Source organism: Anastrepha obliqua, chromosome 2 (assembly GCF_027943255.1).
Source record: "Anastrepha obliqua isolate idAnaObli1 chromosome 2, idAnaObli1_1.0, whole genome shotgun sequence".
In the NCBI taxonomy this organism is placed as follows: Eukaryota; Metazoa; Arthropoda; class Insecta; order Diptera; family Tephritidae; genus Anastrepha; species Anastrepha obliqua.
Window position 1 is genome coordinate 17,602,788 of NC_072893.1, and position 22,452 is coordinate 17,625,239.

Genomic DNA, 22,452 nt, shown 5'->3' on the forward strand with positions numbered 1-22,452 from the left:
GGCTCAGTACGACAGAAGCCGGACGCTTAAAGTGCTGGGAATACCCCGGCATTAAGTTCCCAAACTCATAGCGGTGGTTGCCGGTCACTGGGTGATTGGAACTCATGTGGAGAAGCTTTGACTTCCGTATTTCAATCCTCCCTCTTGCAAATTTCCGATACACTGCTGACCTGGTTCTGGTTATTCTTCTTCTCGATTCCGCTTAAGGGAATTTGGCTCACTTCAAAAACAGCGCCACCGTTTCTTCGTCGTGGTAACTAGCGCTATGCCCTAACTTGATCTTTACATCGCAAAGTTAGTCTTCCTGTATTCCTACTTCAAGGACCGACATCGGCTGGAAATGTTTATACGATACGCCAATAGAGAGGACGTAAGTTTAATATTCTCCAAACTAGATAAGTGTGGGTGAGGAAGTGACTGCGAATGAGGCAAAATATCTCCTGAATTTAATGAAAATTTTCTTATCAACAAGTCTTTTAAATGAAGCTTTAATAGGCTTGCACTCGCTTGCACTAAGGTCGTATGTCGATGAAAAAGTGTATTTCGAAATATGTCTCATCGAACTCCGCCTACGGAAATATTTGGTGAGACGAAACTTGGAGTGTTTGAAAGTTAGATTCTGCGGAAGATTAGCAAAACTTTGATAAAAGTGTTAAGTAAGGCTGAACTTATTTGATACTGTAGATCGCATATAGACCAGAAATCGATCCATAGGGACACCAAGTGCTCTGTAAGGAGAGTTTAAGAACCTTGTATTGTGTCTTTGATGCACAGTTTAGATAATTTAAGTAGGCTGCTAATTTTTGATCAGCCACGCTTTCTAAGGTTGAAAATGATACAGAACCTAAGCAGTTTATTCAAGTTTTGCTAAGAGCAAGGCATTGTTCCAGGTAGGTGTTTCAGAGCTCGCGTTGTTCAATAGCTTCAGTTTGGCCGCGTACAATGGAGTGAGACAGTGTCTCGTCAGTATCATCACCATAAGTTTACACTCTTTCCTGAGAACAGATAAAATATATGTAGTTTGTAGACTTGACAATGTGCCTGCTTAGCTCATAGATGATGGCTTGTTTCTCAGTTCTTAACTCATCCATCCTGTTCCGGCATTGTCGTACACAGTGTAAGTTTATCATTAGAACTGCTATTGCTTTGATGTCTGCTTGGCAGTCAACGTAAACGTTTATTTGAGAGTTCGGAGGAGTGTTCTCTATGGCTAAGTCCGCCGCTTTCGTTCACGTAGATCTCAGCTTGGAACACAATGCAGTAGTCCGGTAGTTTGTATGACTGTTCATAGCTTAATATTGCAGCACAAACACCCTCTTCCATTTTGGCACCATCTGTGTATATGTTAAAGGTGTGGCGCGTTAAAAGTTGTCGCTTCCGCCATCCGTCCTTTTCTAATACTACCTTTGCTGCCTTTTTGAAATTAGCTTGAGGATTAACGTAGTTCGAGTTAGCGTTTAAACCACTGCATATTCGGCTGTGGCCATATTTTGAATGCTGTGCTTTTGTCAATAGCCTAAGTGCCAACTTCTTTGCAGAACTTTTTGTTACTAAGTCTATTGGGTGAAGGTCAAGAATCTGCTTCAGGGCCGCTGTATGAAAATGTTACAAATGATGAAGTGGTGCATTAGTTGAGCTTTTCAAAACTTTGATTATAACTTCATTCCTGGAAAAATCGCATGGCAATCAATTGTGCTCTCAATTTTGTTCAAAATTGAGGAACCATTTCGTCGAAATACCTTCTATTAATTAATATTAATTTCATAAAATTATGCTGTCACCGGCTAGCGGAAAAAGTCAGTGCCAAGCAAAATGAGTTTGTATCAATTCCGCCACAGCGGGATGCCGCAAAAACAAACTATTAAGACAAGTTGCAACACGACGAAGGCAATGTAGCAAGAGGCTTGTAGCGTGACATATGTGACACTACAGGGAATCGATAACTAGTTTTTTTGTGAAAATATATCAAATCAATCAACAGCAAACAGAAATGTATCTACCTAAGGAGTTTCCATTATAATGCATCGTGCAACAGTGCATCTTGCGCATGAGAAATGAAAATGAAAACTTACAATACCTGCATTCGATATAGGGGTTTAGATGTGGCAAGTTGGCTTATTTAGTTTTTCGCCAATACGTTGGAATTTCTTTTTTGAAAGGAAATCAAAGTTTCAGTTATAATACAGTATACGCAAAATTATTGAAAGTCCAGAGAAGTAACTGATTTGGACTTCTTAATTTCAAATGGAAGAAAAATGTTGAGTAAAATAATGAATAAAAAAATGCTTATTTAAAATTATCCACTTTAAAATATTCGAAAAGGATACTTCAAAATCTTTCTTCAGAGCTAGAAAATTTTTTAGATAGTTTTTTTTAATATTTACCATTTTTTTTATGCTAAATAAAGTTTGTCATTTAAAACTATTCACTTTAAAACATTTGGAAAGTATACTTTAAAATCCTTTTTAAAGACACAACTCGAAAAATTATTACATATTTTTTTTAATATTTACAAATTTTTTTTGTGATGAATAAAAAAAAGGTTCTCATGGCAAATTAACTACTTTGAAATATTCGAAGAAGATTTATTAAAATCTTTCTTTAGGACTAGACAAATTATTATAAATCTCTTAAAGTAACTAATACGGGAACATAGGTTTCAAATGAAAGAAATTTAAATTATTTAAAAAAATCTTCTTTAACATTATCAATTTTAAATTATTTTAAAAGAATTTTTCAATTTTTCTGCAGGGCTCGAAAAATTATTATAAATCAATAAAAGGAGGTGCCATCGACAAATGCAAAAATAATTTTAACAAAATATTGCATTGGTCTGTAAGACATTTCCCTGTAGGTTAGGTTAGGTTATACTCTAGACACCATTTTGGTCCATAGCGCTACCAGATTCAAAGTCCTACTTTTAGCGAAAATATGCATCGCTTAAGATGCGCGCATTATTCGCGAATTTTAGGAGTTGCTCCAACTCCAGCTCCAGTTCAGGGATAGATTCTAGTCTTTCAAAACAGAGATCACCCAGGTAGCATAGTTTATTTTTCGAGAGAGCCGGACAGTAGCATAGGATATGCTCCAGGGTTTCTTCTGTACCAGCCTAATTACATCTCATTACCCGGCATCTCTCTTTAGACTGACAAGAAATATAATATATATACAGAAAAATCTAACCTTTTGCGTAACTAACGTAAGATACAAATATTATATACTACACATTTTTCTTAATAAGATTTTTTTTGATGAAGTTAAACACTTTTTGCGTGACCTAGACTAAACTCTTCGCTAGCTCGAAAAATTTAAAACTTTTCAAATTTCATATGAAGTTTTTAAGAAAAAATAGTTCTCTCCAGGCTGCATTTAAAGAATCTTAATTTTTTTAGTTTCTTTAGTGGTACAGTTGTGCGAAAAAAGGCGACCATTTGCTTTGAGGTGCCTAAGAGGTGCTAAAGTGACAGCCGTTGGCCGGATATAAATCCAGGTAATTCCGGTTACGTGGAACAGACCAAGCTTTGTCACCTATTGCGGTGTCATAGAGGTATCTTAAAGCACCGCGGCTGAACTTCTTCATTATTTCTTTACACCAATCGACACGAGTCTATTTTCGGGCAAGACACTTAGCAAATTATGCGGTATCCAATTGTAATAAATCTTCTTGACGAGCAAATTGCAATACTGAATGTATTAGATTAGATTCTTTATGAGGTTTGCACTGCTACTGAATGTATGCTAGTCGCACTAATGCCCAAGGATGCCTCTACATCGCGATATTTCACATGACTATTTTGCATTATCAACGCACAGCATCGATTGGTTTTGGCATAACAATCGTTTTTGCACGGCTTTCATGAAATTCATCCTGCATGGAACTTTTTGCACCAGTATTTCATAGTGGCTAAGTGTGGTGCTTCTATACCAACAGTCCAAGAAAGCTGATCAATGGACGCAACTCATTAAAAAATGAAAAAGTAAACAAGTAAATAAAAACTTTATATGTAGGTTTATGTTAAAAATTAGTAAACTTTTCGTTAAAAATAACGAATTATTGGTCATCATTTTACGTAATGTTGCAGAGGCGCAAAATACAATATAAACGGCAACTCTCGCACTCATTTTACTCTAGAATTAATGGAGCTAGGAGTACAAATATTTCGCCAGTTTTAATTAAACTAATTGTCTCAACCATAATGCTTTTTAAAATAAATTCAATGGAAATTTTGAAGTGTATCGAAGGGTCTTTCAAACGTGACGCGTAGATGTTAGTAGTGAATTATTCCCAGGCGGTACCTTTTCTATGACATCTTTGACTTTTGCCAAGTAGGCAGATGTACAACTTTACACGACAGAATAACACTTATACATTATTGCAACTTATTATGAAAATGGTCAATCTTTAAGAACAACATATCACAAAATTCCTGATTTTTGGTGGAAATGAGTCGACATTTCAAAGGTGGATGAAAAAAGTCAAGAAACTGGTTCTGTCGATAATAGAAAAAGGACTTGCAAACCAAAAACTGAAAAAATACTGTTAAAAATATTGCGGCTATAGCGCAAAGTGTTGCTGAACATCGATGTCTCGACGTTCTCAACAATGAGGTAAATGGTATATATGTATTCATGTGATGTTATTTTTCACATACATATAATCCTTAAGAGCCGTATTTTGAACAAAAAAGATTGTAAAATCTGAAAGAATCTAAATTTTTACGAAGTTTGATTTATTTGAAAACAACTTCTAGGCGCGTCTTTTGAAAAACATTTCAAAGGATATTTTTAACATTTTTCAGAAAACATGATTGTAGCTTCGGTTGGTCAGGTTGCTTGTCTAATATAAAATGAATGCTGGAACTTTATATTTCAAGGAGTTTTTCGATTCGATTTTTAGTTTGTATGTTTTTTTTTATTTTCAGAAGGATTTATTACAATATTTTTGAGCAGAAAAAATAAATAAAAAGTGTTTTTGAAATATTCCATTACTTACTGGAATCTGTTTTTCTGTTTCAGCCAAAAGAAGTTAACTGCAAGTTGAGAAAAATTATCAAAGGTACATTTTTCGCTATTTCTAGGCAAAACTGATACATTTTTTTATTTCTATAAATACATAGGATCGTTTAACTTGGCTTTAATTTTTTCGCTGTATTTAGTTTTGACAACTGCCACAGTTCGATCTATAAATTATGTCTATAAATTGCAAAAATTAATTCGATCTCATTTGGCAGCCCTATAAAAATAACGAAAATTCACTAAGAACAATTTCGCTAAAAAATCATCTTCTGGTAGGGTAGATTGGGCTAGGTTAGCCAGGTTGCTTGTCTAAGACAAAACACTCGGTGGCCCTATGGCCCATTGTTATACCTGCATTTGTTTTCCTTCGCCTAACTAAGTTGCTTAAACCCTTTGCATCTTTTTAAAAAGTTAACCAGTCCCGCCAGTGAGACTTTTTGCAAATTTCCCAGGTCTTCAAAGAAATAATCGCCAAGATATTTGGCACAACTTCTTTAAAGTGCAGGACCTACACAGATGAGGTGCTGTACCGACTCAATTTCTTCTTCATCTTGCAGAAGTCACCCATTCTACAGACTAGAGCGCCAATAGTGCAGTGACCCGTTACAGCACCTGTGAGGAGGCTGGTAGTTGATCTGTTGAATCCAGGCAGACATTTTCGGTAAATCATTAAGTTGGAAGGTGATTGAGAATCGGTTTATGATCACAGTTCATTTTTTCTGCCAATTCACGACTGGTTTGACGACTGTTGAAAAACAAAAGTGATTTGAGACGATCTTCAGAAGGCCTTCCGCTGTGGAACGTATCATCGACGTCAAAGTCGCCATTTTTGAACTTTTCAAACCATTTCCGTGCTGTAGACTCACCTACATATCGCGAGTATCCCGGGCTGCTTCAGGAGCTTTTTGACCTCCATGAAAAGCAAGAAAGAGCAGGTGTCGAAAGTGTTGATTTTCGCCTCTTGGGTATGCCATTTCTAAGCCTCAAAACTAATAAAAATTAAATAGCTCAAAAATACAATTAACACAGTTTTGTAGAGCAGAAATAATTAATATTTGCCAAACAGCAAACAAATCGTTGTAAAATAAAAGAAAATATAAAAACGCTATGCACTTATTCCCCAACCCAATACTTTTATAAATTTATAATAATTTTTTGAATTTTGCCTGCCAGGTAAAACTTTGAGGTCTTTCGAGAACTTAAATGCTGCTACGCTGGTGGGAATTGAAAAATGTAAATTCACTCTAATTCATTATAATTCAGCTCTAATATTATGCACTTATATTTTTTCTCATGGGTGTTAAAAAAGTGGAAAATTTGTCGCACTGTGCTGCGTTTTTTTGTTTTTTAATCATAAGAGGATTTCCAAATATGCCTTCTTTGATATATTGGCATTAGTGCAAATGTGTGTGTACGAGTATTTATTTACACCTACTTAACACACCACGTCGAGATTTTCCTCATTGCTCATAACTACTGCTTATTACTGCAAATCGAAGAAAATCTGTAAATTTGAGCCTTGCGCAAGCGGAATTGGAGCACAGAAGCAAGAAGCTTATGGCTACATTTTGTTACATATTCATCTGTATGTGTGTATGTGTGCATCTGCGTAGTCCTACATGGCCATAACGCCAAAAAAGTGTTCAGAATTTGCGCCACCACACGCAATGAGTGGCACGTACAAATAACCAGCCGCGCTGTCACTGTGCCTGCCAGCCGCCGATTAACGACCGTCTGCCGCGGTGGTATTAATGCACATAAAAACCATTCTGATCGCTTATGCAGACTGCTATTCAAAAGCACGTTTTAATGGTTGTCATAAATTTGGCAGAAACCAAATACATTGTCAATTATAGTTTGATACGAATTTGTTGCTAATGGAATCAGTTGCATTGTCGTCAGCTGTAAAAAACACCAGCAGCAGCAGCAGCAGCAAAAAGAAACACCAGCCAAAGTGTGACGTAGCGTTCGGTGTACCCATACGAGCAATAGCGAATGTCAGCAAAAACAACAAAAATGAAAAAAACAAAAACGGTTTATGCGCGTATCAGCGCACAGAGAGAGGCTTGTCGTCGGCGCTGAGTCTATGTCTTTTGCGGTCATCAAGCGTGTGATGGCTAACAGACAGGCAGACAGACAGACTAGCCGGCCCGCAAACAGGTGGCCACCGTTGGTGGCCTGCTGTGTTGCTTGTTTTGTTAAAGTTTATAAAAATCGTAACATTTCGCCAATTGGACAACAGTCGCGTGTTAGCGCCGCCAACGTTGGTGCATTGAGTATATCGAGTAACGCGTCGCTTGCAAGAAAACGGAAGTGCGCGTTGTGTTGGAAATTAAAAATTTATACAAAAAAATAAATTTTAAATTTGCAAATAAAAGTTGATGAAAATATCCTTTTTAAAGTGCAAATACAGGAATATTAAAAAATTTAAAAAAAAATGAATGCGAATTTGCGTTCACCAATTTTTTGCCTAGCCGTGTTGTTGTGCCTGGTGGCGCATGCGCGTGCGACATACAAATTGCAGGAACGTTACAGCTGGACACAATTGGATTTCGCTTTTCCGAGTGCTAATTTGAAGCAGCAAGCGCTCGCCAGCGGCGATTATGTGCCACAAAATGCATTGCCTGTGGGCGTGGAGCATTGGGGCAATCGGCTGTTTGTAACGGTACCACGTTGGCGTGACGGTAGGTGTAACTCAGCAAAGTGCAAGGATACGAAAGGATATTTAGAGTGATTTACATATCTCTACGTACATTCATTTTCGTGTATGCGTGTAGGTGATTAAGAGGTCGGAGGGTTAGCAGAGGGATACAAATTTAAAAGGCGAAGTAAAATTTCATACATTCGGGTAGCGGTTTTTGAAGTCATTTAGAGTGGAACTTTGTTTTGTTGACGAAGGTCTGCGCTGACATAAAATTTGTGTGCTTTCAAACACTAGGTTTTTGATTAATTGCCACTCTACGGAAATATTATAGAGATAGAAGTGGATGAAAGCGGAGTTCATGTACTTGAATCCATTTTAATCTAGCTCCTTTAAAGCATTGAAATTGAAGGACAAGAAAATTCTGTAAAAAATTGTAAGAAAATTTTTTTTTTTTCATTTTATTCTATTAAGGCTCTAGCCTCATTTGAAATCGTGTTTTTTGAGTATTTCTTTAAAAACGTGTAAAACGCAAACGAAAAAATATATTTTATTTTTGTTTCCAGTATTGAAGTTTTTGATCCATTGCTACAAAATCAATTTTTTTTTTGACCATTTGTGGTTCGTTCAAAAAGTTGCCAGCCTTAAAAAAATTGTCTTCCAAAAAATACTATGTCGCTGGCGACACGAATTCCGGGACCTACAGGTGTCTGATATCAAAAAGACAAAAAGAATCTTGTTCCGTATCAATATCGTTATCGTGTGAGCTATAAAAAATTTCGTTTTTTTACCCTTTTTGTTAACCTTAAAGGTCCCAAAAAAAACCAAAAAAAAATTTTTGAAAAACTAAAAAATAATAACAAATAAAAACAAAAATATAAAATATTGGCCCGTACACTTTTGTTAGGTGTTTGGCAGAGCCCCTCTCCTTAAAAAAGACATTACCTAAAAAAACAAAGAAATTTGAAATTAGCATAAATTTGGCGTGATTTTTCCTTTTTCACGAAGGGGTCCTGTTGGCCCCTGGAGTTTTGCGGAAATTTGTCCAGCACCGTGTTAAAAGATATACATATGTACGTGTTCAAAATAAAAAGAACATGATAAATTACCAGTTTTTCACTATTTTTTGCATTACATTTTTTTTTATAAAAACTTATAACTCAAAGCTTGAAACTTGGAACAAAATTCACAAAAATTTCACAAATTTAAAAAAAATAGTTCACAAAAATTTAAATTTTTAAATAGAATCTTCAGAAAAAATCGTGTAATCAGTTTTGTAGTATATGCAATTATGTAAATTAGAATATCATAAGATGTAAGTTTAAAATCGAAATCTCATCGATTTGCGACAATTTATAGGAAAAAAGCCTTTTATATGGAAAAAATGCTCAGAAAATTCGCATCGGCGAAAAAAAAATTTCAAAAATTAACCAGAAGTTTGAACCACTCGCAACTTGCACTTTGTGTACTAATACTGCATGGGCTGCAACCCAGAATTTTTCTAAAAATTCTGAATAAAACTTGTAAATTTTTGTAGTTTTTTTTTGTAATTCGCTTAAGTTTTGCTTTGAGTTATGTGATTTTTGTTGGGCAATGCACTGTACTTAAAAAAATATAAACAAAAAAATGCGCTCTTATTATTTTGGACACAGGCGTATGTGCATACATAATTAAAATAGAAAAACGCAAAATATAACTGAAATATAAAAATACGAGGGCAGGTCAATAAGTCCGTGACTTTTTGTATTTCTGACCTCTTTACTGAAAAAGAAATACTGCTCCTGTCAACAGGCATCTGTCAGTTGACTCCTGTCAAAATTTGAACGTGCTGCGTCAGTTAGTTTGTGTTTTACAGCTACCTTTATCAGACTACTCAGTAATTTGAGGAAAAATGGAAAAAACTGAATTTCGTGTGCTTATTAAGCCGATTTACCCTTAGAAACCCACTGTTTCGACTCTTGTTTGGTCTCTGGTGTGTGGTGATGGATCCATGTTTCGTCCACGGTTACAAAATGGCGCAAAAACTCCTCCATATTGCTATTAAACAACGCCAAACCTTCCTGTGAAGTTGTTACACGATTGCGTTTGTGGTCGACTGTGAATTACTGGATAGTCTGATAAAGGTAGCTGTAAAACACAAACTAACTGACACAGCACGTTGAAATTTTGACAGTAGTCAACTGACAGATGCCAGTTGACAGGAGCAGTATTTCTTTTTCAGTAAAGAGGTCAGAAATACAAAAAGTCACGGACTTATTGACCCGTCCTCGTATAACGTGAGCGAGGTAACGAAATTAATAAAACTACAAAAAAAAAAAATATATTTTAATGAAATTATAAGGGTAAATCAGAATTCAAGATTAAAAGAATTGAATTTTTTTTTTAATTTATGAACGCATACAAACTTAAATCTGATTGAATTAAACCTGATTAAAAATAAGGTTAATTAAATAACGGAATAAGAAATATATATTTTAAGGAAGATAAAATTTGAAAATTAAGAAGATAAAATTTGAAAATTAAAAAAAAATTTAATGAAACTAAAAATAAAAAATAAAAAATTATGAAAAAGGCAAACATAAATCTGATTAACAATGCATTATTGAAATAAAAAAAACACGAAAGATGGGCTCAAAAAATGTTTAAGGTATAACACAAATATAAACCAACTTAACTACAAATTGTTGAAATAAAAAAACAGAAATGAAACACCGAAAAAAAGGTTCAAAACAATATGAGGTCAACAAATAAATTTAAATAATTAAATTGAAAAAAAAAAAATAACAATAGTTTAAGAATGGAATGAGAAATATATATTTCACGGGGATGATTATAAAAAACAAAATTTAAGAATATAAAAAAAAATTAATTAAAAATTAAAAAAAAGTTATGATATATACAGGCACGAGTCTAATTAAAAATATTTTATCGAAATAAAAAAACAGAACACCAAAAACAAGGGTTCAAAGTAACAAAAAATTTCAATAATTAAATTGAACAAAAAATTAAGAATGGAAGTGTATAAGAAATATATATTTTATGGTGACGATTATAATAAAACGAAATTTAGAAAGTAAAGAAAAAATTAATTCAAAATAATAAAAAAATTGGAAAATATACAAACATAAGTCTTAATAAAACTATATTAATTAAAAAATTGAAGCGCTGCAATATGGAAAATCGAGGAGTTTTGCGGACCAAAAATCGATAATTGTTACATTTCTAAAGATTAAGTTACGAAAATTTGCACAAATACAAAAAAATGTGTAAAGATTTATTTAAAAAATATATTTTAATATCATTTGTTTTTAAATAGCTTGTGAAAAAAAGTTAAACTTAAAAATTATCAAATTAAATATTGTTTAAGAAGAATCAGTACATTACAATACGTATTAAAGGAATAGAAATAATAGGCACCATAGAAGCGATAAACAAATTTGCGTCAGTAATACTTTCAGACTCTTCTGGAAGTTTTTGTTTATACTGGCTTTGTCCAGATGAACCATTACATCCCCATTCACTGTACAAAACTAGATGTTTCAAATCATCTTTGAAGACGGAATCTACTCTCAAAATTCTAGCCACAGTGTGATCCAATAAATCTTGAAGCTTCATTATTTTTGCACTTGAGTTTGTTCCTTCTATTGAGGACACTGGCGGATAGCAGGTTTGTTTAATTGCTTGCACTTTGTAATATGGTGGAAATATAAAAGAGTGTCGTTCGTTAGTTAAATTTTTTAGGTATTGATATTTGGCTTTTGTTAAATTTAAATCAATTAAAACACTTAATGGTTCTTCATCCGTTAGAATGGGTTTCTGTTCTGATTTTTCTATTAGATCCGAGTATAAGGTCTTATTTTTACGGTCTGCTGCTCTTATTGTTTCCACAAGATTTGCTTCTGTTCCTTCTCCTATCGAACATAGTCCCTGAAGATAAGCATTGTAAATGTATTCAAATCCGTATTCATGGAGTAACATTGTGTTTGTTTTCTTTTCTTGCTGGGTTCTGATGAGTCTGTATAGGGTAAGCATGGTTTTCCATGTTTACCAGAAACGGGTGTATTGTCTTTCGGTAAAATAACTGAATATTCGGAATCCAACTGTTTTTTTTAATATGTCTTTTTTAAGGGAGACTTCCATTCATCTTTTATTAAAAGCTGGAATTATATGTTCTTGAATATCACTGATGATAAGACATATGTTGTCTTCAGATACTTTGTAGTTCTTTTTCAAAACATAATAATTAATTATTATTTCACGCTTAGAACACTTGAAACAGGGGGTAATTGGTTGATCTTTGCCAATGGCAAAAAACGACATTTATTGGAAAAAGTACAAAGTAAAGTAGAAGTAAGCCCATTGAATCCACTTCATTTCTGCCAAAGATTTATGTCGAAAATGTTAAATTACACCGTGGAAATATCTACTACTGCCTGTTACGCCTCTTAACATATTATACAAAAAAAACCCTCGTAATACTCTGTCTCGCGTGGCACAAAAACGTAGCAGTTAATAAGCGCATTCAACAATGTTAATTTGCTAATTTGCAGCTAACTGGCCACTCGAACAATTTAACACCCAAACAATATTGATTGTAGTTATCCATTGGATTGTGAATATTTTTTAAAAGCTTTGTTTCTTAAACTGTTTTCTTTATTGATAAATAAATCAATTACTCGTTTAAGTAGCAAAAACTTGAACTAATCAATTCATTTTTGGCACAAACACTATGTACATGCGCGCACATATATATAAGTATATGCACACATACACTAGGGTGGGTCAATTTGTGCGGAATGATTTTTTTTAAGCATCGCTCTTAACAGATTCAGATTCTGTAGGCTATTCTAGCAAAAAATAGGGCCGTAGAGCATAGCTCCAAAGTAAATTTCGAGTCCTCCAAATTTTAAAGTATGAAAGAAGCTAACTTTAATTAATACGAAAATACTCTAAGCGAGGGAGTTATGGTAGTGAAGATAGAAAGTGTAAAAAAAAGGTACATGGTGTTCAACGAAAAATATTGCTAAAACCAAAAATTGTAAATATATTGTGAGTTGTAAAAAAAAAAAATTATTAGAAGAAAAGAATTAATAGAAAAAAATGTTAAGATAATTTAATAAATATTCAGAAAAAAATTTAAAAACTTAAAAATTTTTTTTAATTTTTAAATTTTTAAAAATGTATCTTAAAACAAAAAAACAAGTTTAATAAAAAAATTGTGTTTGTATGTATTGAAATGATTGTTGTTTAATTTAATGCAATACAAAAAAAAACAAATTATCAAAATTCTTATTAGATTTTTTTGCCTGTTTTATAGCATTTTGATTTTTCTTCATTCAATTTAAATGAAGTCAATTCAATCTAACAGCCATTTAAATGAAAAAAGCTTTTTTGTATATAATAATATTTATTTAATGCAATACAAAATAAACCAAAACAAAGTTTTTATTTAAATTTAAAAGAAAAACAAATTTTATAAAACAAATTTCTAAATTAAATTTTTTTTCTTTTGTGTATGTAAATTTATTTTACAAAATTTAATTTTTTTATTTTTATTTAAAAAATTTATTTTGTTTTTTTTTTAAATTTAAGAGAAAAACAAATTTTATAAAATAAATTTTTAAATGTAAGAATTGTTTTTTGTTTTTGTGTATATAATTTTTTTTTAATTTTATTTTTTTACTTTTATTTAATTTTTTTTTTTTGCTTTTAATAAAAATTTATATGCGCAAAAAATATATAAATTTTAAATTTAAAGAAAAAAATTAGTTTTAAAATACAAAAAAAAAAAATTTAAATTTATATTTAAAATATTAAAATTTAAAATTTATACTATAAATTCTTTTTTTAATATTTAAGATTTTTTTTAATATTTATTAATTTAAAATTAATAATTTTTTGTTTTTAAATATATTAAAAACTTAATTTTTTTTAAGTTTTAGTTTGATTTACATACAACAAGAAGGTTTCAAGTCACTTTTCCCATTATTGTGTTAAAAAAATACAATAATTTACTTTGCAGCCTCATCTTGGAATTCTTTATATAAAAAATAGGCATCTAAAATAAATTTTTCGTGACAAAAGGTCACAAAATACAGGTTTGAGTTGAGCAAAAATAACATTAATAAAACTTTAGCAAATACTAATCTTCATATTAACTTTGTTCAACTAAAGACAGCTTCCTTTAAAATTTGAGCGGCTCAAAACTGGCCTGAGAACTATGCTCTAATGCACTTTTTTCTTATAAATTTAAGTAGAATCTGAATGTACTGGGAACGATGACGAGAAAAACCGTTCCATATAAATTAACTCACCGTAATGAGTGTGCTTACCCTAATGTGTGTACGTATATCATAGTGTTTGAGCACATAATAAAGTGATTGATTAGTTCAAGTCTTTTTCGAGAAACAATTTTCCATAAAAATCGACCCACCTTAATGCGACACATATACCTACAATTGTACATAAATATGTGCGGTAGGTGCAAAATGCTACTCATGACAGCAAATTAGCTGCCTAGCTGCTTAGTGTTATACTTTCGAAAAAAAATGAAATATAAAAAATTACATTCATTCACATATGGCAATAAAAGCCAGCAATAAATTTATGTACATTCATTTCGGTTGACCAGTTCTTCGACAGAAGAAAAACATTTGACAAAATATACAGTAAATGTGGAAATTATTTAAAAGCACCAAATTCTCTTCAGCGGGCAACCAGTCTTAGGCTTTCGTTGCTTATCTGCAAAAATCTATAAATGTTACGCTATGCAGGATGGTTGACAATTAACGAAGTCCCCTTACAAATTAAGAAAAAATATTTAAAAATAAAATGAAAATCACCTTGTCCTCGTTCCACACTAGCCTCATTTGCTTAGCTTTTTTTATGCAATTCAAAGAACGCGGAAGGAAAGGTGCTAATAACGGCAACCTAACCAATTCAGTTCTGCAGCTCCAATTACCTTTCCCAGCATCAAATAAAAACGCATACTGTTAAACAACCACCGGAACTTGGTCAATAAAGAACTAAATATATTTACAATTCATTCAAATTTATTATGCCATTGGATGGCACTTTCTAACCAAGATATTGGAACTTCAGTTGCGTCGCGACGTTAAAAGACTTCAACAAATGTTTGTGGTCCGGTCTTTTCTATTCGTCAAATGTGGTCGCTTTTAGCCGATCGTCTGCTTCTATTTAATCTATTGAGGCCCAAATTACGTGTTCGAACCGATGGGAAAAGCTCAAAGTGTCACTTCTAGTCGATCGTCTGCTTCAATCCTGGGTTTTCCAATAAGAGGCGTTTTTACGATATTCAAAGAAAAAAGTTTTTTTTAAATAAATGATCGGATGTTTATTTAATTATAAAGAGGAAGGTATGCCGTTAATAGTGGAAAATAACATCAGGTAAATGACCACCACGACCACGCTTAGAAGACAATATCCTTTTCATGAAATTTTCCATAGCCGAATTGCAAAGTGGCTGCCCTATATCGTCGATAGCCTCACAAATTCCGTCTTTGAGGTCTTGAATCGACCGTGGCTTGTTGGCGCCGTCTTGTTGAAAAAAAAGTTAACACCTGTTATTGGAAAACCCTTTAGTTGAGATCCAAATTAAGTGTTTGGCCTTATGAGAAAGCTCAAAGGAACTCATTGCCAATCTCGCCAAATGCACAATGAAACCTTCCTAAACGCTAATCCGTTCTTAGCGATTGTTTGGCATGGCTCAAAGCATTTCGCAATAAACTCCTTAGGTTGTTGTTCTCGTACAAGATCCAGTTAACATCCGCCTCACAAATGAATCGACTTACATTACACTTCAGTAAATAACCACAGGCGTCGTTTAGGTGCGAAAGGTTCCTTCGTTTCAATTAATTTGGCTGAGTCTGGCTGATTCTTAGTTCATAGGCAATGAGAGCACACTATCCTCTCATGCTAGTCCAATTCTATGATTTCATTATTATACCGAAATTTTCTACTATTGACCACCTAGGGAGTGTTTCGATTTCAACGGACATATCCCCGGAATGGAGAGTTTAGAGCTACGGCTTTGCTGATGCAATACAAACTTTTTCGGCCGGCTGCTCCAACTTTTGACTTTTGTTGTAAAGGTACTGAAGAATACGTCGAATTTTCTTTTGTTTTACTTACATTTTGGACCACTGTAAAACATATTTTAGTGTGACTCGATGCGTTGTATACCGCGAGTTATGGTTCAAATCTAGAAGACGTCTAGTGGATAATAGTCAGTTTTTAGTCAGTTACTTCACACAGCATATTCTCGAAATTGAGTTTGCTTTAATTTAGTTTAATTTAATTAACTTCAATAAACAAAAATTAAAATAAAATTTTTTTTTCATTTAAAGTTAAAAAATAAAAGAGGGTAAATTTTGATTTACATAAAAATTAGAATTACATACACAAAAAATATTTTTTTTTAATTAAAATTACATATACATATTTAAATTAAATAAAAAAAATTTTTTATTTTGTAGGGTACAGTATATATAAATTAAATAAATAATAATAAATTCATTTAAATCAGTATTAATATAGATTGAATTGAATTCAATTAAATTGAATAAAAAAATTAAAATGCTGAAAGAAGCAAAAAAGAAATTTAAATAAAAAATTAAATTAAATAGATTTTTTTTTTCATTCATATTTAAAAAAAGGAAAAATAGTTGAAATAAAAAGAAAATTGTTTGTGTATGTAATTTTTTTAATAAATTTTTTTCCTCTTTTTTAAAAAATTTAAATAACGAATTTTTTTTTGTATTTTGTATAGTATTAAATTAAAAAAATATTATTATATACAAAAAAATTTGTTTCACTTTAATGAGTGACAGATTGAATTGAATTCAATTAAATTGAATAAAAATAATTTAAATGCTAAAAAAGGCAAAAAAACATTTAAATAAAAAATTAAATAGATGCTTTTTTTCATTCATATTTTTAAAAATGGAAAAAAGTTTAAATGAAAAGAAAATTTTTGTGCATGTAATTTTTTTTACTCATTTTTTTTTCCTTTTTTTAAAAAAAAAATTTAAATAATGAAGTAATTTTTTTATATTTTGTATAGTATTAAATTAAATAAACATTATACATATAACATACAAAAAAATTTTTTTCATCTAAATGAGTGTAAGATTGAATTAAATTGAATAAAAAATCAAAATGTTAAAAAAAGGCAAAATAAAAATTTAATAAAAAATTGACTTCAATAGATATTTTTTTCCATTCATATTTACAAAAAAGAAAAAAAAGTTGAAATGAAAAAAAATTTTTTTGAAATTGAAATTATTAAATAATTTTTTATTATTTGTATATTTTTAAATTAAATAGGTATTATTATATGCATATTTTTTTTCATTTAAATGAGTGTTAGATTGAAATGAATTGAATTAAATTGAATAAAAAATTTAAATTCCGAAAAAAGCAAAACAAACATTTAAATGATTAATTAATTTAAATAGATTTTTTTTTCATTCATATTTAAAAAATAGAAAAAAAAGTTGAAATGAAAACAAAAAATTTTTTTTGTGCATGTAATTTCTTTTAAATAACTTTTTTTTAATTTAAAAAATGCAATAATTTTTTTTTTTGGTATTTTGCATAGTATGAAATTAAATAAACATTATTATATACAAAAAACAATTTATTTAAATGCGTATTAGATTGAATAGAATTCAATTAAATTGAATAATAAAATCAAAGTGCTAAAAAAGGCAAACAAAAATAATTTGCATATTTTTTTTTAATTTTTAATTTTTTTTTTAAGGAAAAAATGTTTTTCTTGTGTATGTAATTATTTCCATAAGCCTTTTTTAAATGTAAATAATAAAAACAATTTGTTAGTTAATTAACTTAAATACATTTTCTTTTTTTATTAATATTTAAAAAAAATAGTTTTGTGTATGTAAATTTTAATAAAAAAAGAAAAAAAATGTTTGTGTGTAAATTTTTATAAAAACAGAAAAAAAACTTGTTTGTGTACACAAATTAAAAAAAAAATTGTTTTTCTTTTCATTTAAATGTATTATTTTTTTTTTGGTTTTGTATTATAAATACCTATATAAAAAAGTCAATTTCATTTAAATGAGTGATAGATTGAATTGAATTCAATTAAATTGAATAGAAAAAGCAAAATGCTAAAAAAGGCAAACAAAATTTAGTTCACATAATTTTTTTTTCATTCATATTTTTTTAACAAAGAAGGAAGAAACATTTTTTTCCTGTATAAGTATTTTTTTTTTGCATAATTTTTTTTTAAATGTAAATAATAAAAATAAAAATAGATTGTTTGTTAAGTTTACTTAAATAATTTTTATTTTCATTCATATTGTATTTATAAAGCAAAAAGAAAAAAAAATTTTTGATGTATGAACATTTTTTTATACAAAATGTTGTGTTATGTATGAAAATTTTTTTATAATTTTTTTTCCATTCTTTTAAATTTAAATATTTTATTTGGTATTGTATTAAATAAATATTATTTTATACAAAAAAAAATGTATTTAAATGTGTATTAGATTGAATTGAATTCAATAAAAAAATTGAAATGCTAAAAAACAGGCAAACAAAATTCTAATAAAAATTTTAATAAAATTTTTTTTGCATTGCATTAAATTAAACAAAAATCTTGATATGTACAAAAAAAATGTATTTTCATTGAATAGGTTTTTTCTTATATTTTTAATTTAATTGATTTCAATTTAATTCCATCTCAATCCACATAATTTTTTTTTGTGTGGCATTAAATTGAATAAAAATCATTATAATATATACACAATTTTTTTTCTTCATTAAATTTGTTAGTTTTTTTAATACTTTTTTTTATATAATTTGTATTCAATTCCATCTAATACTGATATAAATTTCATCCAATTTTCAATAATCTTATTTTCTAGTTTTTTATTTTTTTTAGTATTCACTAAATTTTTTAAATTTTCACCTGAACTCGTTTTTTTGTCTATTTTCGTTAATGCATTTTTCCCCCCAAAATAGAAGTCTATTCGCTGCTCTTACATAGTCACTTAAGAGTTGCGCATGCGTACGGATTTGGCATAGAAATTTGCTGTATTTACAATATCTGTGCGTGATTTTGGTCAGCGGCATGCACTACATTTGAAAAATGTCTCCAAATAGCAAATTTTCTGTAGAAGTGTTTTTTTTGTGGTTTAAACATTTAAACAGTCAAAACATATGAAAACAAAAAATTGAAAAAACATCAGTAGGTTTTTTTAACTAAACTTTAACTGGCAGCGAATCAATTTCAAACTTCTAATTAAATTTAACAAATTTTTGCGTTTGTATTTTCTTTTTATCTTTTGTGCTTTAACGTTGATTTTTCGACTGATTTGGCTGAGCAATTTAGATAATTGGATATGTGCGTAAATGCAGTGATAAATAAGTAATTTATTAGTTTTGGTTAAAAAAAGGTTTTTTGTTTTCTTTTCTTTTGTTGTGTTTGCTTTTCTGTCGCATTTATTTCCTTAAAAAAAGTAAACTAAATAATTGGCGTTTACACCCTTTTTGGGTGTTTGGCCGAGCTCCTTTTATTGTTTGCAGCAGGCGTCTTGATGTTGTTCCACAAATGGAGGGACCTACAGATGTAAGGAGCCAGTTTACGGCAGATATTTTTTTTGTATGAGAAGATTTGCTATTGCCTGCCGAGGGCGACTGCTATTAGAAGCAACTTTTCTTATCATTTTGCAGTTTCATGCACGCAGATGCGAACCTATGTACTTCCGAATGCTAATCACGCACCTACCCATTTGCTTACGACGGCCGCCGTTTTCCATTCAACTGACTTAATTTCTGCTCTCGTTACATGGCTCATGTTTATCGTTAGCATCATTGTAATATGCAATTATTACTCAAATCCACATAACGGCAATTTCGATCACATGGAAGTGTTATATATGTTTATATATAGATAAATCACCTGTCAACACATAAAGGTGTGCAACAAGCAACAACAAATGTTCAACGCGGTGGACAAAATAGCGCAAATTGATTTGTTGCAACAGATGTGACATAAAAGTAGTGACAAATAAAAAGTGGTAAAAAAGTTAAAATCAGATAAGTTTTAATTGCGATAAAATAAAACAAATAAAGCAAAACCACCATAACAAAGTTGCGGCAAAACCATAACGCAAACGAAAAAGTACAAAACAAGTGAGCTTATTTGCTGATAAATCATGAACTCGTTACTTAAACATACATGAAATGTACGCAGTTTGGTTTAACCGATTAGGCACCAACTGATTGACGGCTGAGTAGCTTCAAATTAAGGATTGTGTGAAAAGTTGTAGCACAGTGGTGTGGCAGTGGTTAATAAGGAGGTGAAAACGGAAGGAGTTCAAGTCTATGTATTTCATTTTCGCAAAAGACCTTATTTAGCAGCATAAGAGATGATTTCAAAAACAAAAAAAAACAAAAAATCAATCAAAAATAACAAAAAATATATAGTATATCTCACTTATGCACTAAGTTGTGTAAACAGTTTTGTGGTTCGATAAGAATTTTTTTTTGTTATGTTAGCACCTTCTTCATATGAATGGGGAAATGGGAAGTTTCATTTCAATCTGGCAATTCGTTCTTTGTTTCCAAGCCATTTAGTGTCGACATGTCACAGTATTTTCTACGATGGAAAAAATGAAGTTTCGTCACTTTCAAGTGACTGGATTTTTATTTTTGGAAGGTTTGAAAACAAAGGAACGTTTGTTGAAAGTATACAAGGACTTTTCGCCATTAATTCTTCTTCTTAATTGGTGCCATAACTGACATCGCCATTATTTAGGACAGGGGAAAGACGGGTTGCTGAATTTAAATGTGGTCGCACAAGCCTTGAAGACAATGCAAGTCAAGGGCGTCCAAAAAGAGCAACAACACCAGAAATTGTAGAAACATGCAGAAAGTCATATTGGAAAGTCGTCGAGTGACTGAAAGAGATTTTGTAGAAGCTCTAGGCGTCTCGTTGGCCAGTGTAAGCAATATTTGTGCTGAAGTATTGGGTTTCAGAAAGCTGTGTGCCACATTCTCTTGCCAATGAGTTAAAAACACATTCGAATGTGACTTTCTCAGCAACATTTAGAGCGTTTTCGAAAAGATAAAGTGAATTTTGTGCATCGATTCATCACTATGGATGTGACATGGGTTTCTCACCGTGATCCTAAATCAAATCCGAACAGTCGTGTGAACCTGGTTCTTCAGCTCCGAAATGAGTTCGTGCCTAGAAAAAAGTATTAGCACCGGCTGTTTGGGGATGAGAAAGGAGTTTTGTTTGTGGATTACCAGTTTGTAGGGTTAAACAACAAATTATGAATATTATTGTAGCCTTTAAAAAAAATATTTTTCATCAAGACAACGCATAGATTCACAAGAGCATTTTAGCAATGGCTAAAATCTATGAATTAAATTTCGAATTGTTGGAGCATTCGCCGCATTCACCAGATTTGACCCTTAGCGACTTCCATCTGTTTCCAGAGCTAAAAAAATTCATGCGTGGAAAGCTGTTTTCATCGCATAATGAGGTCATAACAGCTGTGGAAGCCCCTCCAGATTCTACAATCAAGGATGGAATTTATAAATTGGATTCTCTTTGGGACAGGTGTAGTAATGTTCAGCTAGACTATACATACTGAATGATAAAGTGCATTTCGAACCAAAAAATTGTATTTTTCTTTTCCAACCGCAAAACTTATTGAACAACCTAGTAGATAAATTTTAAAAATTCTGGTTAAAATGTTAAAAGTTTTCATGACATTTCAATGTTTTGAAAAATTGAATACAAAGTTAGAAACTTTGGGTTATACGGTTTTGGTTATAGTATGAACTATAGTATACCAGAATTTTATAAAAAAATAGTTGTGCATTTATAGTTTTGCAAAGGGAAACCGTTGAGAAGAAACCGTAAGAATACAAATTAATAGTTGTTGGTGGAAGTATATATGTCCATATATATCCTGGTTTCTTGATGTTGTTACATACAACCTTGATTTGATCAGAATTATAATATACGCGGGCAGAAGTGCTCGGGTATTAAAAAATGGAGATTTCGCATAGAAGGGAGAGTCACGTTGCGGCAAAGCCGCTTAAGACCACGCTTATATTAATAATGGCGAAGAGAGGGTGACAAATCGACAATTATTTCATTATCTGAATAAAACTTTTCTTCATATCTCAATAATACATAATTTTTTGGCCCCAGATACATTGCCTTATTTCAATTATTGATTTTCAATAACATCTCATAGGTCAATGTGCACATCTTTGATGGATTAAGGCCAAACTTATACCCAAATTTGTCTCGTTTTTCCTACTTTTTCTCTACAAAGTGTAGAATAGGTTTAAAGCAGTAGAAAAATTTTTCTACATTTTTTATTGATTCATACTCGAGTCATGTGCTTGGAAAGGGTGATTAGATTAGAGTACTTTTTCCAATAGAGTTCATTTGACAGATCACGCGCGACTACAGTCAAACTAAGTGCATACTATTTTCCGTATTCATTGGCATTTCAAGACTTACGCCTTAACAACGTCTATAAATCGTAACATTGTATTACAAAAATCGACGCTCTGTGAAAAGTGTTCATCGCACGCTCAGTCCAATTTATGGTATTCAGCTAAGAGGCCCATTTTTGCCCTAATGACTGCGTCAATAAGAAAAATTGACGTATTTGAGCTGAAGAGCAATACGAAGCCATTCAAGAGCAGCCATTACATCCATTGAAAGCAACCGTTTGGTGCTGCCTATGGGCTGAAGGAATCGTCGGCTCATATTTCTTCAA

The 22,452-nt window shown here is 31.3% G+C and overlaps 1 protein-coding gene across 1 annotated transcript in view; it reads left to right on the forward strand.

The window, feature by feature from the left end:
• The first annotated feature begins 7,453 nt into the window (after positions 1–7,453).
• The window catches only part of LOC129237131 (protein yellow), a 30,892-nt gene continuing 15,893 nt past the window's right edge, over positions 7,454–22,452 (forward strand). The window contains exon 1 of the mRNA XM_054871608.1: positions 7,454–7,700. Coding sequence (XP_054727583.1) covers positions 7,454–7,700 — 247 coding nt within the window. The remainder of the gene's footprint in view (positions 7,701–22,452) is intronic.